Source organism: Trichosurus vulpecula, chromosome 1 (assembly GCF_011100635.1).
Source record: "Trichosurus vulpecula isolate mTriVul1 chromosome 1, mTriVul1.pri, whole genome shotgun sequence".
NCBI classification, from domain to species: Eukaryota; Metazoa; Chordata; class Mammalia; order Diprotodontia; family Phalangeridae; genus Trichosurus; species Trichosurus vulpecula.
The window spans coordinates 197,863,247-197,881,687 of record NC_050573.1 but is presented as its reverse complement, the minus strand read 5'-3'; the positions used below and the strand labels follow the sequence as shown (position 1 = coordinate 197,881,687).

The 18,441-nt window shown below is 34.4% G+C and overlaps 1 protein-coding gene across 2 annotated transcripts in view; it reads left to right on the top strand.

Moving 5' to 3' along the window:
- Positions 1-18,441, top strand: part of ATP9B (ATPase phospholipid transporting 9B (putative)) — a 527,294-nt gene that overhangs the window by 328,593 nt on the left and 180,260 nt on the right. For both annotated transcript variants that reach the window (XM_036766185.1, XM_036766193.1), the window contains exon 12: positions 9,358-9,518. In XM_036766185.1, coding sequence (XP_036622080.1) covers positions 9,358-9,518 — 161 coding nt within the window. The remainder of the gene's footprint in view (positions 1-9,357; positions 9,519-18,441) is intronic.

Below are 18,441 nucleotides of genomic sequence, written 5' to 3'. Positions count from 1 at the left end.
TCATTGAGGTAGAACCCCTCTTTTAACACATTAGGGAATTTGTTTTATTTCCAGGTAAATACTGTTACACACTGTTCTAGATGTACTCATTAACATATTTACGTTTTATTTTTCCTTTTATATTAGTTACAAAAGATCATGTGTGTTTCTTCATATGGTATAGGTATTAGTAGAGCTGCTGCTTTTTTTTCATATTCCTGAAAGAAAATCTTATATGAGAATCTGTATGGAAAAGCTGTCAAGAATGTTGAATTTAAAATTAAATACACTTTCTTTACAAATCAAGTTTTTGAAAAATCACTCCATATAAATTGATAGCATTACTGTATTGTAAATTAGAAGTAGCAAACTGAACATATTGCTTCTTCATGAAATCCAAAGATAATTGTATGATATAGATATTAAAGATTAGAAAGTTTAATCCTATTTCAAAAGAACCATTTATAGAAATATAAAATAACCTCCCCATTACTCATTTAATAAGACTGAAAACTGAACGTTTGACTTCATGATTTCCATCGTATGAATGATGTTAAATGTTGAAGCTTCTGATGTCAGTAGTAGCATAGGTTATTGAAGTAATTATTCTAAATTGGTGGGTGGTCTTGGGAAACCCATTTAGAATTGATAGCTTCCTATGTTGTTAGGAAAGCAACAAGGATCATGAAGCCATTAACTTAGTCTATCAGTACACTTTTATTGACTTAGTTTTGGGATTAGTCTTACACTGTAGCCTAATTACCTACTTGGGTGCTGGATGCAGGGTAGTTTCTGATTTTTTTTTTCTTATGTGAAGCCACCTCCTAACATTTCACAAGAGCATTTTTCTTTCTGAAACATTTTTTTCAAATATTAACTGTCAGCATATGGAATTATGTATGCCAGAAGGTGTGTGTGTGTGTGTGTGTGTGTGTGTGTGTGTTTAAGTAGTTTTTCTTTAAAAAAAAAAAAAAGTCTTGCAGTAGCTTTGCCTTGTGCTGCCTTATCTGTGATTTAGGTTTATAATTGTTAACTTGAAGAACCAATGTAGGCTTAAACAAGAACTGATAAACAGCAATCTTGAGCTCCCTCTTCTGGTCAAACCATAAAATTGCTTTTTCAGGCTTTTGCATTTTCCTCCCCCCCGCCCCGCCCCCAGATACTATAAACGCAGCCTAAAATGTTAAGATGAATTAAGAATGAAAACAATTCCCTCAAATGAGACAGAATCATATTATACAGGAGCAGACACTAAATGACCTAGTTGCTAAGATCATTTTCAAAGAATGACACAATTACCAATGTTATTCACAGAATAAAATATTATGTTTGAAAATTCTCCTTAAATATCTAATTTTAAAATAATCTACACATTTTCTTCTAAGAACAAAATTTGTCTGTTCCAAATCATTACTTACCCTTGATATTTAGTGGTAGATTTTATGTCTTTGTTCAGTTAAAATTATCCATATAACTATAAATATTATACTTTTTTCATTTTAAATATTATTATAGTTATTCTGGTTAAAAATATACCTATAAGTTCTCTAAGAAAACTAAAGTTCAAAATAAGAACTGTTTTTTATGATCAAAGGATATGAAAGAGTAGTTCTCAAGAGAAGAAATCTAAACCCTCAATAGCCCTCAATGCCCCAAATCAGAAAAATGCATAAAAAAAAAACTCTGAGGTCCTCCTTGCAACCAACAAATTGGCAAAGATATGACATGTAAGGAAAATGACAAATGTTGGAGGACTGTGGGAGAATGCAATGTTGATGAAGCTGCAAACTGATTCAACCATTCTTGAAAGCAATTTGGAACCACTAAAAAACAATATTGTTACTAGTCCTAGATCTCAGATAGGTCAAAGACAGTGGGAAAGGACCAATTATATACAAAAGTATTTATAGCAGCACATTTTATCTTAGCAAAGAGCTGGAAACAAAAGGGATATGCATTTGGGAAATGACTGAATAAATGATCATATATGAATGTAATGTTTTCTATTATATTGTGCAGTAAAAAAATATAAAAGGAGTAGAATCAGAGAAAACCTGGGAAGACTTATATGAACTTCAAAATGAGTGCAAAGTGAGCAGAACCAGGGAATAATTTATCCAATCACTATAACATTGTAAAGAAAAACAATTTGAAAAGATTTAAGAACTTTGACCAATACAAATGACCAACCATGGCTACAGAAGCCCAAAAATAATTATGCTACTCATCTCTTGAGAAGAAAGGAGATGGGGACTATAGGTATAGAATGAAGTGGATAAGTTATAGTGGTGCTTTTAAAACCAAAAAGGAAAAAAAAAACAGAGCCATTGAGCCCATTTAAAGAATATACACAGACAAGCAGGAGAACCTTGAAACTAAGGTGTTGAATTTTTTATTTTATTTTTAGTCTTTACATAATAGAGATTTGTGGTTTCACAGAAAATCTTTTGTGTTTTTTGTGTATGGAAATGTTTGTTGGTAAATTCCTTGGGTGATGTATAAGTAAGAAGGTCATCACTTACAAGAGATAATTTGCATTATGTAATCATTACCTTCACTTCAAATTTAACAAATTATTTGGGATGTGTTTGCAGATATGGTAATAGTCATGTTTTCTGTCACTGTGTTCTTTGTCTGTCTCTGGTGATTATTTGAGGGTATATGAGTAAGAAAAAAATTGGCATATTATGCAGTATTTTTAATAACGTTGATGGGACAAAGCACAATATTTAAGTTTCAAGGTTGTGTTAGTATTTTGTGGCCTTCTTTTGGTTTGTTCTTTTACTAAATTAGTTTCGATTCTTATATACAAGATAATTATATTTCTTTTCTAGCAGCAGTATTCAGAAATTTGAATAAATCAAATTTTTATTTTGTTTATTTCTTGGAACAATTTTTATATGACCTTTTTTAATGCATTTAACAAAGTCTATCATGGAGAAGTATGGGTAAGGTCATAATCATTAGGGTTGATTCAGAAACACTTTGAACAACTGGACTGAAAGTAGAACGGAAAGGTTCAACTTGAAAAGGGAGGTCCCTAGTTGAGCACCCCAGTGGTCCAGTGCTGTTTTTCAATTTCTTTTCAATGTTTTGATTAATGGCATAGATTTCATACTTAGCTGATTTGCAAATGACTTAAAACTAAGGGGGATTATATACATTTGGATGACATATTCAAGAATAAAAAAGACCTTGATGGGTTAGAAGAATGGACTAAGTATAATAAGCTGAAATTCAGTAGGAGCAAACATAAAGTATATACTATGCTAGGATCATAAATATAGAGCTGGAAAGGAACCCTAGATGTCATTATCATCTCCTAATTTTGCACATGAAAAAACTGAGGCTGAGAGAAATTAAGTCAGTTGCTAGTGTTTGAGGCAAAATTCAGGCCTACGTTTTGCAAATCTTACATTTGCATTTTTAAATCAACTTAATAAAGAACAAAATGGGGCAGGCAAGAGTGTTCTGAAAAAAGATGTTTTAATAGATTATTGTAAACTCAATATAAGTCAGCGATGTGATTGGGCTCAAAAAAGTTATTGAAATCTTGTGCTACATTTAGAGTTATACTATACAAATCTAGCATACATTGTATTAACTTTTGGATATCACATATTAGGAAGTAATCGGAACATTTACTAAATACCTCCTATGTGCCAGGCACTCAACTAGATAGTGGAGTTATAAAAACCAAAATGGAACTTTACCTTCTATCAGCCAGCATGTACACATATAAGTATATATACAGCAAATACATTGTAATGTAGGAGAACTAAAGGAGGAGGGGAGATGAGTTTCAAAGGTTTAAATAGTAAGGGGATAGGAAGGGATGAAGATGAGGATGAAGTGCACGCTAGGGGAAAGGCACAGAGACGAGAGGTGGAATGCTATGTGTGAAGAAGAGCAAATGGGCTACTTTGGCCCACCATGGTAGGCTAAATGGAATAAACTAGGAAGATATGTAAAAGGCCTTAAATGCCAAACAGAGGAGTTTCTATTTATCCTATAAATCATAGAGAGCTGGTGGTTTATTGAGTTAAAGGAAGAACTGGAGCATATCCAAGACAGCAACCAAAGTGGTGATGGTCCTTGAGGTCGTGCCATTGATCAACTAGAACTGAAGTTGCAAATCGACTTGGGGGCAGAGGATGACTGCTTGTCATCCAGAACTGGGTCAATGAGTGTAAGATGCAGAAAGGCTGATTTAAGCTTGATTAAGGAAACTTCTTTTAAAAAACAATTAGAGCTATCCAAAAGTGTAACCAGCTGCCTCAGATGACAGTGGATTTCCCCACCACTAGAGGTCTTCAAACCGAATACTTATCAGGTACATTTTATAGGAGATTCTTGTTCAAATATGAGTGAGATGGCGTCTGAAGTCTCTTCTGTGAGATAAATATCACCTTAGGTAACAAAATCTTGAACAAAATCAAAACCCTTCAAATAACATGCAAGGCAGTAGTTGGTAGATTAAACTATATAATATATGTTAGCTGATAAAATAATGGCCCATGAAAGTACATATTAATTGACTTTTCAAACTTATGTTGTGTAAATATAGATTTAGGGATCTTAAAAAATGATTAAGGTGATAGATTGTAACATTAAGAATTGATGTTCTAATACCTATTTAGGGAGCTTTTAAAACACAGATTATTGAGCCAATAGGCTATAATGGCCAAAAGAAACCCTTCTTATTTCGCAGATCACTGACGCGATAAACAATAATGGCTTAGACATTTCTACAGTATGTGCCTGGCCTGAATGTACTGGGAAACACTTAAGACAGAGTAGTTTATGTTCCTTTTCCCACCCTTACACCCCACCCACCTCCCTGCAAAAAACTTTGGTAGCAAGAAAAAACATACATGAAACTTTGAATATATCTTATTTCTAGTTTTTATTTTTCTTTCAGCCTCTGTTATAAATTGAAAAAAGATTATATTCTAAAGGCATACATTCTTAAAAAGAGAGATGCTATTTCTAGGTTACAGTCCTCTCTTTATTTTAAAGGTCAAAATAAAAATTCTTAAAGTTGAGAGGATAATTAAAACACAATGATACAACCTTGCTACATTATGTTTATTAGGCTTTTTTCTTTGAAAGGTATCTGCCATTAAGTTCAATACTTTAATAATCCAATATGTGCAAACAACTTTGGACAAATGAAGAATAATTTATTGCATCCTTCTATCTTTTTATATTGTGCTACAGTTACAGGGAAAATGAGGGAAACTTAACTGAAACAATGAATTTAACCTCTGACAGAAATTTAAATTGAACATTAAAATCCCCCAGTCTAACGTTTGCTATCTTAACAAAATTCTTGATCAGCCTGAAAAATATATTTCCATTTCAAAAGAATGTTAGCATCATGGCAATCTAAGGATAATGTCATAAGATCAGCAGTGGAGTAGTTTGTTTCCCTGATGGTCATGCTTTTTGTTTTATCTTCTACTTCATTAATCAGTGGCCAGACCTAAAGTTTCTGTTACCTCAAACCTTTATTTCAATTTAGTGTAAGTTGATTTCAAAGGAACTTAATAGTATGTGAGGATTTTAACTTTGAAATGTATTAGCATAGTACTGTGTTGCAAAGATAAGACCTTATTCTCATTCATTCATTCAAAAAAAAAAAAAAGGAACAACTCTGACTGATATTTTCTTGTTTAAGCAGGAGAATACCGTACTTACCCTTTATTGTTGGTATAAACCATTATTTTACTGAGAACCATTAGCTATTTAAAACTTGGTACATAAATTAAAGAGGAGCTAAATGGATTTGTGATTGTTGCCATTAGTAGCATTTTAGATTATACAGGCAATTATTGTGTTCATTATCCTAGAACAGCCCCTTTGCAAAACTATTGTGGTTGTCTTAGACATTATGCACAAATTTTCCCTTGGAGATTAAAATTTCCAGTGGCGTATTTAATTTTGTTATCACAGTTGTTTCAAACAGAACAAATATTATGACAAGTAGAAGAAAATTTGCTTTACAAATATGGGAAATTACAATAAATGTTGAAAATTACTCTGTAGTCTGTTTAATTCACCTTTTTCTTATGTAGTCATAATTACCTCAAATGATTAAGAATATTCTGTTAGTGAAAAGATTGTAGCTATGGCAATGGACAGAGGTTCTCCAAGATGTTAGAAGTTTCTAGTTGAAAAACAGTAATACTTCTAAATTTACCAGTTAACTAGGTTTTTAACCAGAATGTGACGGTGCATTTAGGAATCCAGATAAACTTATAAATGTGCCTTAAATGAATTATAACCACTATTGTGGGTATCCAGAACAGCTGTTATTAAATATTTATTCTTTTAGGTGTTCTGTTATTTGATGCAAGTTTTGCAAAATAAGGGATAGAGTATATATCTTTAATTTGTTCCTCTTTGGAGATTTCCTGTGTTAAGCTTTAATAAGTCAACTTCACTTTAAGAAGAAATTCAGTATTGTAGTCAGATTACCATTAGGCTGTAGGAAAATTAGACATACTTAAGGTAGTGTACTTGACAGAAAGCAGGATGTAATCTTGTTTAAAAAAAAAAAAGATACATTTTACCTGGGAGAAAATAAGTTTTTCTTTCATGTGCTGTAAAAACCATTTGGACAACATTTTATTTGGTCTCTTGACTCTTATATTCACCAATCAGGCAATTGACCACATCTGTCTTCATCAATTAGAAAGGTATTAATGCTTGAATTATCTACATATCAATGTGCAGTGGGTTACATTTAATGTTTCGATCCTATATGTGGCATTTTTTCAAAGGAAACTTTGTATTCATTTCTAACTGTTTTTGTCTCTCCTTTTACAGTCTTTCACTGCTATGATGCAGGGGGAAAAAAGTGTGAGGTAGTGGTTATGCATTTTGCTGGACAGAGATTCTTTATTTTATTACAAAAAAAGACCAACTCTAGAAGGCCAGATTAAATCATTCCTTTCACTTTTTAATGGGATTTGGATGAATAGAGTAAAATATGCACTTTGCATTCATTGATAGCATCTTTAGGTTGAGGTAATTGAGTCTTTTTTCCCTGACTGAATGAATAATGACTTCATCTGATCCTCAGCGAGGCCTGAAACTTAGACCGCCTTTGTCAACGCAAAAAGATCTGGGCTTTGAAACATGCTCTACTTCCCTGGCTTAATTTTTCTTCATTTTAATCCAAAAACCTATTTTTCTCAATAATTCAAGCATAAACTATGTAGTAGTTGAAGCAGCGGAAATTGCAAGATATTTGTCCTCGTTGTGCTGCTTTTTAAATGCAGCTGATAAATCAGCCGCTGTGGTCTTCAGCTGCCTAGTTCTCAAGGGAAGGGACAGCCTATACAGAAGCAAGAATGTTGGAATTTTTCAGAACTATTTAAATATAGTTCCTTTTCAGACTGTTTGTTATCTAGGGAAATGTTATGTTTTACTGATCCTGCTGGCAGTGCCTAGAGATAAAAGAGCTTCTGTGATAGAGCTCAGAGAAGTTCTTGTTGATATAATTTTCCCACACATTTTGCTTGGCTAAAAGTTGCTCTACAAAAGTGAATCTGTGTATATTATACCTTATTGGGAAAATAGAAAGTTTGAGATTTCTGCTTCTTTGAAAAGTTTCTATTCAGAACTTAATGACTAGATCTCTCTTGGCTTTTTTCCCTGTTCTTTTGAGGGGTACAATAGGAAAAGTGGTATTCTTCTTATGGAAAGCCTGGGCTCTTATTCAATATGTTAAATTAAAAATAAGCAGATATTCCACTTGAAATTGATACTTATCTGTTAGCTTATTCATTATTTAAAGTTTCCTTAGTCATTAGATGCATTGCACATCATAAGTGACAAGATATAAAGAAGGAAAATGAGGTCAGGTTTCAGAAACATTAAGCCTGATTCACCAACCCCTAGTTTGCAAAGTGAGCTCTCCAAAGTATGCCAAGGAATGTTGTCCCTAGATTTATGCAGGAAATGAGCATCTTGCTGGCTTGGCTTGCACACCAGTGGGGTGGCTAGCAATACAAGTGGCCACTTGGATTATAAATTCTTTAGGTCACATAGCCCTATCTAAAGGTGGAGATGGAACCAGCTGTGCTTATCCCTATGCTCTTGTAAACATATTACTCTACTTTTCTATAGTCTTTAAAATCTACTTTTAAAGAGTGTCAATTGCAAGTAACTGATTTTTCCATTAAAACTGGAAACATGTGGTTTAAGCAAAGAATCTTAATTAAGCAGTGAATGCTACTTCCTCTATTGCTTCAGAAAGTACATTGTTGGATTTTAGCAGAAATTATATTTTTAACTGAAAATTCTAAGAAAAGCTTAAAGGTAAAATTGCTTGTTTTTTTTCACTTTTGGCATTTTAACTATCGAATCTAAAATTTTCAGCAAATTTAGTTTTAAATCTTATCTAAAAGCAGGTCTAGGTTAATCGTATATGAGAGTAATAAGATAAAAAACTAACTTTTTAAGGTCATTTTAAGGATTTTGACATTGTTACAAAGTGAACTTAAGCATAGCAATTCTCAAGCTTTTTCAGAATTATCTTTTTCTCTTCAGGACAAGTTAGTTCTTGTTGGCTCCTACTGTGGCAGAGATATCAGCAACATTGGTGTAACTGCCATTGTCAGCCTGATCCTAAATTCAGAGATAGAGGTGGTGCTAAAATAGTATTTGTCAGTTTGGACTCCGTGAAATTCAGAGCTCTATGAAATTATATGCTTCATAAGTAGAAACTCCTTTGAAGTAAGAGATCAAAACTAGAAGTATATTACATCTATGTGGTAAAAGAACACTCTTGTGCTGCTTTGGGGAAAAAGTAGGCAGGTTCCCTTCAAACTCATTATCTTTTCAACATCTTTGATAACTCTCAACTTGAGTAAAGAGTTCTGAATAAATATAATTTAGATCTCTGCCACAGTAGAAGCTGAGGGGCAATGTCCCAGAAAGAAACCAAAGCTCAGGTTCTTAGTTTGCAATTGAACCTTTCCTATAAAAGCAAATTACCATTCACACCAATATTTCAATTTCCGCCCTGGTGGACTAATCTAAAATCTAATCATAGCAATTATATTTATTTTCTTTGCACTTTTTGCCTCATTCTGCAAGTTCTTTCAAAGCATTATCTCACAAGATTTTGACCCAGTTTGAGGAATTCTTCCCATACCAATAAAAGACTTGTTGAAACTATTTAATTTAAAATATTTTCCATTTCATCCTAACACTGATATAAATGTTCTTAAAAAATGAAGAACATCTAATAAATGAATTTTTGAACCATAAAGAGCTTTCATATTGTAGATTTGTAATACATTAGTTCTGTCTTCATTGTAAGGTGTTGGTCATCATCACAAACAAACTTTGCATTATTTCTTTCAGGTGGGATTGCTGGACCTTGAACTGAATCAACTGACCAAAGCACTGTTTTTGGCTCTTGTTGCCCTTTCAGTTGTTATGGTAACCTTGCAAGGATTTATAGGCCCATGGTACCGTAACCTTTTTCGGTTCCTTCTACTATTTTCCTACATCATCCCCATAAGGTAGGTGTAAGGATAAAGAAAAAAAATGAAATCTCTAATTTCAGAATGTAACTTTCTTAAAGTTACATCAGTTTTCATGAAGGAAATTAATTTTATCAGGAAGCTGAAGGAGAAAGTATTAAAGGAGAAATCTGTTTTTTAAAGGTTCATTCTGCAAGGGGAGAAGGGGACCACTGGGTAGGTTCTTTTTGGGGGAGAGGAGAGGAGGATTACAGTAATCTAGGCTGGTAAGGTGATCTAATCCTTTTCCTACCATTATGTGTTACTAAGAATATAATCTCGATCTTTTGGATTATGCAACTTGAATGTCAGCCTTAATTTCGGCAAATGAACTGAAAAGTAAGACTGATTTGTTAACTGACTGATTACAACTAAAACTGATAACTAAGACTGATTTTTTTTAAAAAATTGATGTCATTGTTCAGGAGTCTGTAGGTATTTAAATTCTTTATATTTAAAAGGAAAATTTTAAGTGAAACACTTTAAATAGCAATATAATTAAAAATTGAATAAATCATAGTTGTATATGTAATATATTTAATTTTCTAGTCGATAGTCTACTTAACTATAGATAACATTTGTGATAAAGTTAACTATTAGAACCTACTTAATTTTACAAATATATATACATTGTACATAAAATTTAGATGGAACACCACATGTTCAGTCATTAGTGACACCAAAATTTTTATCAAGATAATAAAAGCTAAAATTTATATAGAACTTTAAGGTTTGCAAAACACTTCTCATACATTATTCATTTGATTCTTATAACAACTTTGTGAATTACTGACTTGATTCATTTTTCACATAAGCTGCCGTTTTTAACTCAAACCATTGAGTACTTTCTACTTAGGCCCAGTATGAAATTTTAAAGAACTCATGAATTAGCAATAAGAAAAGGCTATAGCATGTACCTCTTTCCCAGTGTAGTATGTAAGTTAGAGTGTAGGACTGTATGTCCAAGGATGGATTTAGTTATTTGGAAGATACAAGTGTGCCTACGCTTACTAACAGCAGCTTTGCTGAAAAGATGATTGTAAACTTTAGTAATCTGTTTTCCCACTTATAATTTAAAATGGTGGGTGCATTTTTATCTCTGTTATCTCTGTGTTCAATACATCGACACCTGGAATCATCATTATTGCTGCCAATGAGATTTCTGCTGATTCAGTTAGGATCCTGTTAATTTTCTTACTTCAAGTTAGAAAAAAATAAATCTTCATTTCCTGTAGTAATGATCATTGGAGCCATAGGAGCTGATGAGATCACCAAGTAAAATAATCGAGGGAGAAAAGAGAAGAGGAACCAAGAGAGAGGACTATGGAACACCCATGACTAGTGAGTGTGACCCGGATGAAGTTATAGCAAAAGAGTCTGAGAAGAAGCAGTCAGCTGGGTCAGAGAAGAGCCAGGAGAGAGTAGTGCCCCAAAAACTTGGAGAAAAGAGTATGTAGTCAGAGAGGGTGGTCGACAATGTCAGAGGCTTCAGAGAGCTCAAGAAGAATGAGGACTGAAAAAAGGCCGTTAGATTTGACCATTAAGAGGTCCTTGGTAACTTTGGAGAAAGCAGGTTTCATTGAATGATGAGATCAGATGCCCTACTGTATAGAGGTCAGAAGAAGGTGAGAGGAGAGAAAAATCTCCTCTAGGAGGTTAACCATGGAAGGCAGGAGAGGAGAAGAGAGGATGATAGGTAGCAGAGGTGGTAGCATCAAATGTTGGCTTTTTGAGCATGAGGAGAAGATGTGGAGATGCTTGTGGGCAATAGGAAATGAACCAGTAGCCTGGGAGACATTGAAGATAAATGATAGAATAAGGATTAAAAAGGGCACAACCTATTGGAAGAGACGAATTTGAATGAGATCACTAGTGCTGGTTAAGGAAGAAGGCTACCTCTTCATGTGGAGCAGGGGTGAAGGAGATAAAAATAGCTAACACTTTTACAGCTCCTATATACAGTATCCCATTTGATACTCAGGCGCTACTATTATCCCCATTTTACAGATGAGGAAACTGAGGCAGAGGCTTGTCCAAAGTCATACAACTAGTAAGTGTCTGAGGCTGGATTTAACTCGGATCTTCTTGATTCCAAACCTGATGCTTTAGCCACTGTGCCACATAGCTAGCTGCCCCATAGTGGTAGAAAGCTTCTGGAAAACATGAGATGAGAAGAGGTAACTCTCAGTGAATGACCTTAATTTTTTTTTCATTAAAATATGAGGCAAGACTCTGAGTTCAAAATGTAAGGGGAGAGGGAACCATGACAGGTTTGAGGAGGGGAGAAAAAAGGTTTGGAAGAACCACTGTGTTGAGTGGGTGTAGTGAGTTAATTAGAGGGGTATAAAAGGATTGCCAAGCAGCAGTGAGGGCCCAGTTGAGATTATATAACATAAATTTGTAGTAGGCCCAGTCAAGACAGTTGCATGATTTTTTTTCTTCTCTGCTTGTTTAAGTCTCTCCTTTTCTTCAAGTTTCATCAATTCAAGTCCTAATTCTTCTATGAAGCCTTCTTTGACCTTCTTCAATAAAAATGATAAAATTTTTCTCTGCCTTTTCCATAAACATCCACTTGTGCTTCTCCCATTCTTCTTACTCCCACCATTAAACTATTTTAAACTCCTTGAATGCAGAGTCTCTGTTGCCTAATAGGCAGCAAAGTGGCACAGTGGATAGATAGAACACTAGGCCTGGAACCAGAAAGACCTGAGTTTAAATTCCCCTTCAGACACTTACTGGCTATGTTACCCTGGGCAAGTTGCCTACCCTCTTTGTGCTTTCAGGATTGTTTTGAAGATAAAATGAGATATTTGTGAAATGCTTAGCACAGTGCCTGCACATAATGAGCACTATATAAATGATAGCTATTTTTTAAAAACACCTGTTAATTTGCTTACTATATGCAGAACATTATTCTAAACACTGAGAATATAAATGGAATGTTCTCAAGGTGCAGTGACCAAACACAAGGCAACAAGACTGCCACGTCCAACATTATTTCTATGGTGAAAAGTATTTACATGCAGCTCATTTATTCACTAGCTTATCCTTCTCCCATTTAAAGGGACATGATACTTCCCAGCCATGGGAGTACATAAAAATTTCTGGTTTCTGACTAGATTGCCAAATTCTAAAAACATTTGACTATTCACTTTTTTTCCTTTCTTAAGTTAGTAGTGTAGAAGAAATTAGTCTTTTTCTTTAGTCAGAAAGGGTTACAAATACTTTTTTTTTTACATGCAAAATGAAGAAGATAGATCCTATTTAGAAGTTAGGTGATTTCAGTCACCATTTTTTATTTTATTCGTTCAGTCAAGCTCAGGGAGACATGTTAGAATTCGAATCTCTAGCACTAGCTCAGTTTAGCTCTAAAATAACTCACGCCTACTTCAACAAGATATTTTACCTCCTTTGCTACAATCTTAGAATGCAATTATGCAGATTTAGTAGAAGGGATGAGAACCGGAAAATGTGAAAAATATAGGACACTGATTTGGAGGAATTTGCATTTACATCTGGTTGAAACAGTAGTATTTTCCCTTTGCAAAGTTTCCACAAAATATTTGCAACATTTTCCCCCTCTAAAAAGCGTGTAAAAGAAGAACATTTGTTAATGTTAAAATTGATAACATATTAGTATGTGCTAGTTTTGTGCCTTCTTGATTCAACAAAGCATGAGAAAACATTATGTCATCTTTGCCATAACAATGTACTTGTGAAAACCCTAGTACTACAGTTTTTTTCTACAGTATGCTAAAATACCATCTTACTACATTTATCAGAGTTCCTAAGCTTGCACAGGTTAAGTAGACCTGTAGAAAAATCTCTTTAAAGAGGAACCATTGATTTTTTTTTTACACCTTGTACAAGTTTTCCCTCCATTTTCAGTAAAAAATATTCTAAGTTAAATTCATTCCCCTTTATTTCCTTGAAAGGAATGCAGGAACCTGAATCTGCCTTATTACTCAGCACAAAATGGGGGATCCAGAATACTTCCACCACAGATTAGTAAGCTCCTTCAAGGAGAGGGAATGTTTCTTTTTTAAAAAAAATTCTCTTTGTGGGTAACTAGAACTGTAAAACATGCCTTAATGCTTATTAGGTGATTTTTAATGTTAATCCAAAGAAGTAATATCTAATAGCTGAGAGATAGTGAAAATCTGGATGAGATGCTTTTGATAACAAGTTGATAGCTGTTTCCTTTATAAGTAGTCATTTTTTAAAAACAGGATTTTTTTTTTGTTAAGACTAGAGTTAGAGCCTTAGTTTCTTCGTCACATTGGGATACAGCATTTTACTTCCATCTTATATGAGTCAGTGAGCCAAAGCAATGAGTATGATGGAGGTTTGCCAGTGAAAATGCCCAGGCTCTCATTATATGAATTAACAGCCTAAGTAATGCTAAGGGTTCTGCATCAGAGCAGTAGTCATTAAAGACACTGAAGCATGAGGCACTGAAAAAGTCCCGTAATATAGATTCTAAAATGATCATTGCTACTGAGTTTAGAAATTTACTTTTTTGAAGTTTAACCGAAACTTCTTTGAAGCCTTATCCCAGGTATAGAGACTGATGAATAAAGAAGTGAAAAAAAGTATATTGGTTAAATTTGGGAAGTTAATAGCTCTTCAGGTGTTCCCTAATTTTGGGACTTGTGCTGTTATTCTATTGTAACATTTTAACACTAATACTTTTATAACTCTCTAACCTTAATGGGAGGCCGTCTTTAATAACTATTATGTCCTGTTACTGTAGGGTAGAGGGAGAGCACATTAAAGCTGCTTAAAATTTAATGGAGAACCAAGGTCCCTAAGACAAAGAAAAGGAGAATGATATATAGGTAAAGAAGAAAGAACCACTGTAAGAAAGAATCAAGAAATAAGAAAGAAATTGAAGCAACCACTATAGGAAAATTAATATTACACCAAACTAATTGTTAGACAATAGCTTGTATATAAAAAGTAGGCACAGAATTGTGAGTAATTGTCAAGTTATTTTAGCACCATAAAATAGAAAATACTGATGAACCTTGTAACATTGGGGAAACATTTTAAGAATTTTGTTCAAGTATAGCATTTATTCAACAAAATTATCTTATTTATTTGAGTAATAATAGGTGGAAATAATGCCCCACAATTATAACTCTGATGCTTTACAGTTTTAGTATATAGGAACTGATGTAAATACATATTTTCATACTACTTTGAATACATACTACTTTGAATCTTGATGTATAAGCATCAGCGAATTAAAGTAATAATTTAAAAAACTACTAAGTAGAAATTGGCCTTTGACATAATTTTAGTCACTAGGTTGTAAACAATTTTGTGCCAAGCATATTCATTTTCATGGAATTTTCTGTATGTATAGATAAAATTTCATTGCTATCAATACTTTTGCAAAAAAGCATTCTGAATAATCAAGTTATTTTCCTGTCCTGGGATATGAAGATTTATAATAATAGTGCTTTAGTAGAGATGATTCATAATAATAGTGCTTTGTTGTAGTTGCCACAGGTTCTCACTACCAGAAAAAAATGTCTTCTATGGTCTATAATTATATAATTATCTTTTAAATAAAATATCTAATTATGCACCACTTTTATTGTACAGGGTATTCCTAAGGTCTGGATACATAGGCAAAAATGCACATTTTCAAGAAATTAAATGAGTGAAATTTTCAATGACATTTTATTTAATTGGAATATTAACAAATAACATCTTCAATATGATTTCCATCATTTGTGGTGCAAAGATTGATGTGCTTTGCAAGATTCACGTGAACTCGATGCAATAAGTCCACATTGCCGTCGATTTTAGGATATTCACTATGTGTTCAATCAAGTGTGTTGCATCTGTGATTTTCATTGAGTACTCCTTCTCCTTTAGCATACCCCAGAAGAAGTCATGGGGGCTAAGGTCTGTTAATATTCCAAATATTTCAAAGTATGCATTTTTGCCTGTGTGTCCACACTTTAGGGACACCCTGTATACCTAAAGGGAAGAAGGGAACCTTGAAAATAGTTCATAGCTATTGTTTTGCTAATAGCAACTCAGTTTATCCAGTGTTTTAGGAAATGATGTAGATGTTTATTTAGATTCCAACAAAGCATTCGACAAAGACTTATTCTGTCATTATGAAGAAGGTGCAGAGTTTGGGACCAGGATATTGTACACTATGATGGCATTGAAACTGGTTGAATACCTGACCCAAAGAGTCAATAATGGGTCAGTGTTAACTTCAAGACAGGTCCCCAGTATACTGCCCACAGATTCTTAGTACTGTTTAACGTTTTTACCAGTGACTTATATACGAAAATATAAAAGACACCCTTGTTGTATCTGCCAATAATCTGAAGCTGAGTAGTTTAGAATCACAGGATTATTCTGCAACTTAGAAAACAGAGACACTGAGAAATTAAATTACTTTCTGAGAGTCAGAGCAATTCTTAACATAGCATAGACAGGACTTGAACCCAGGACTTCTTGACTCCAAGGCTCAATCTCTCTGTTATACTACTTCTGAAGTGCTGGGGACATAACTAGAAAAGAGAGGTAGTTCCTGCTCTCAGGGCTCACACTTTAAAAGGCAGAGACAACATATATAGGATGGTTTAGCTGAGGCCAAGTGAACCAGGCATGGAGGTTGCTCAGCAGCAAGTCAGAAGGTAAGGCCCAGTGGTCCAGAGAGTGAAGCTGCATTGCAGATGGTAGATAAGGCCTGCCTGAACTGACCTAAATACAATACTTCAGATATGATCTGACCAGGGCAAAGTGCAAAGACATTATCATCACTTTGTTTCTTGAGGCTGTGACTTTCTTCCTATGGTACAAGATTTCATTACTCTTTTTTGACTTCTCCCTTGGGAACCCCACTGGAGACATCCTGCTCCAATGACATTCATCCCTTATCAACTATTCTTTGAATTAGACCATTCAACCAGTTCTGTATCCGCCTGAATATATCATCAAACATCATCATCATCATCATCATCATCTAATTTCACAGTTCTCTTCCACAAGTTTAATGTTAGAATGCTTTGCTAAAATCTGGGCAAGCTAGCTATATATTTAATAACATTTTCATCATTCGCCAGTTTAGTAACTTTATCAAAAAAGAAAATAAAGTTTATTTGGTCTGACCATTTCTGAAGTCACGTTCTCCAGAAAGCACTCAGAATTACTATAGTAACAGGAATTAACTTTTTTTGTCTTGGATCCCTTTGTCAGTCTCTTGAAGCCTAATACCACTGTGGTTTGTTGTCTACATTTATAGTTGAAGGAGATCTTAAGTTTCACTTAGAGGTTAGTGAAAATACAGATGTAATTTTTTTCCCCTTCTAAGTTCAAAGACCCCCTAAAACCTACCCTCAAGGGGATTCCTGGATTCCAGGTTAAGAGCCCCTGGTATTGAGTTAAAAAACTTCTTCTGAGCCCTACCTTCCCAGGAAGCTATGTAGGCCTTCAGCTCATAATGCTTTTCTAGTTGGAGTCCCCCAGAAAGGAGGAAGAATGCAAGGAAAATAAAGAGACTTTCTCTACCTGCATCATCCACATTCATAGTATCAGTCTAGGGCAAGTCTTTCATAACTGATTCGATTACTTCTCCTTGGCTCTAACTCTTTTTAAATTTAATTATTTTTTTCCTATTATCAAACATTTATTTCCCTTCCTCCACAGTGAACAATAAATTTTAAAAAGAATAAAACCCTCATAAAAGCAGTCACAACAAATTACCACTTTGGCCATATCCAAAAATAAATGATCTCATTTTGCATCTTAAAGGTTTTTTTTCCTCTTTGGCATGGGGTAGGTAGCATACTTCATCTTTAGTCATCTGAAATTATGCATTTTCATTGGATTAATCAGTTCTAAAGTTTTGAAAATTATTCTTCTTTATAATGTTATTGTATAAATTGTTTTCCTAGTACTGCTCACTTTATTCTTAATGAATTCATAAAGGTCTTCCCAGTTTTCTCCGAAGTTATCTAGTTCATAATTTCTCATGGCACAATAATATTCCATTCATTTATAAACAATAATTTGTTTAGCCACTTCCTTCTTCCCCCCTCCCCAATTTGGTAGGCTTCTCTTTAGTTTCCACTTTTTGGCTACCATGAAAAGAATTGCTATAAATTTTTGTGCATATAGGTCCTTTTCTTCTTTCTTTGATCTCTGAGTAACCACCTAGTAATAGTATTTCTGGGTCAAAGAGTATGTAGAGTTTAGTGACTTTTAAGGCACAGTTCCTAACTGCCCTCCAGAATGACTGGACTAGTCCGTAGCGCCAATGTGATATTCACAGTGCCTATGGCAGCTGTAGTTCTGAATCGCAAAATATAACAGACTCTCCACATGGAAGACAGAACCAAAACATTAATTTAAACACCAGAAAGCCAAATCCATCATAGCAAAAAAGAAATCTGTAGACATTAGCAATGCAGGGGGCACTGCCATCCCTAGGCCTACCCTTTGTCAGGGCCTTCCCACAAACAAGGGCAAAAGCGCTCTCCTGCCCCCTTCTCTCCCTCTGTCCCATCCCGTCCCCCGTCCCTGCGCTGCACCCCCCCTCCCCACCAGCTCCAATTACTGAATGTCATTTCCTCTCAGTCCTGCTCCATCCACTAGTCAAGCTCCTCCCACCACAGACTGATGTGACTCAGGTTTCCATGTGACTCAGACAGGTCACATAGGCCTATTAATGGATGAGAAGATCTTCAAATTGCATTAATAATACATTAACAATTGCAGATAGTTAACAAATAGACCAACAGTATAGTAATGATCTAGTTTTCCTGTAGCCCCTCCAACATTTGTGATTTTCCTCTTTTGTCATCTTTTTTGGCTCTGGCTCCTGCTTGATCCAAGAGCTCATCAATTTTCTGCCACTGCCACTTCCTTACTGCCATCCTTGAGACTGTAAAGA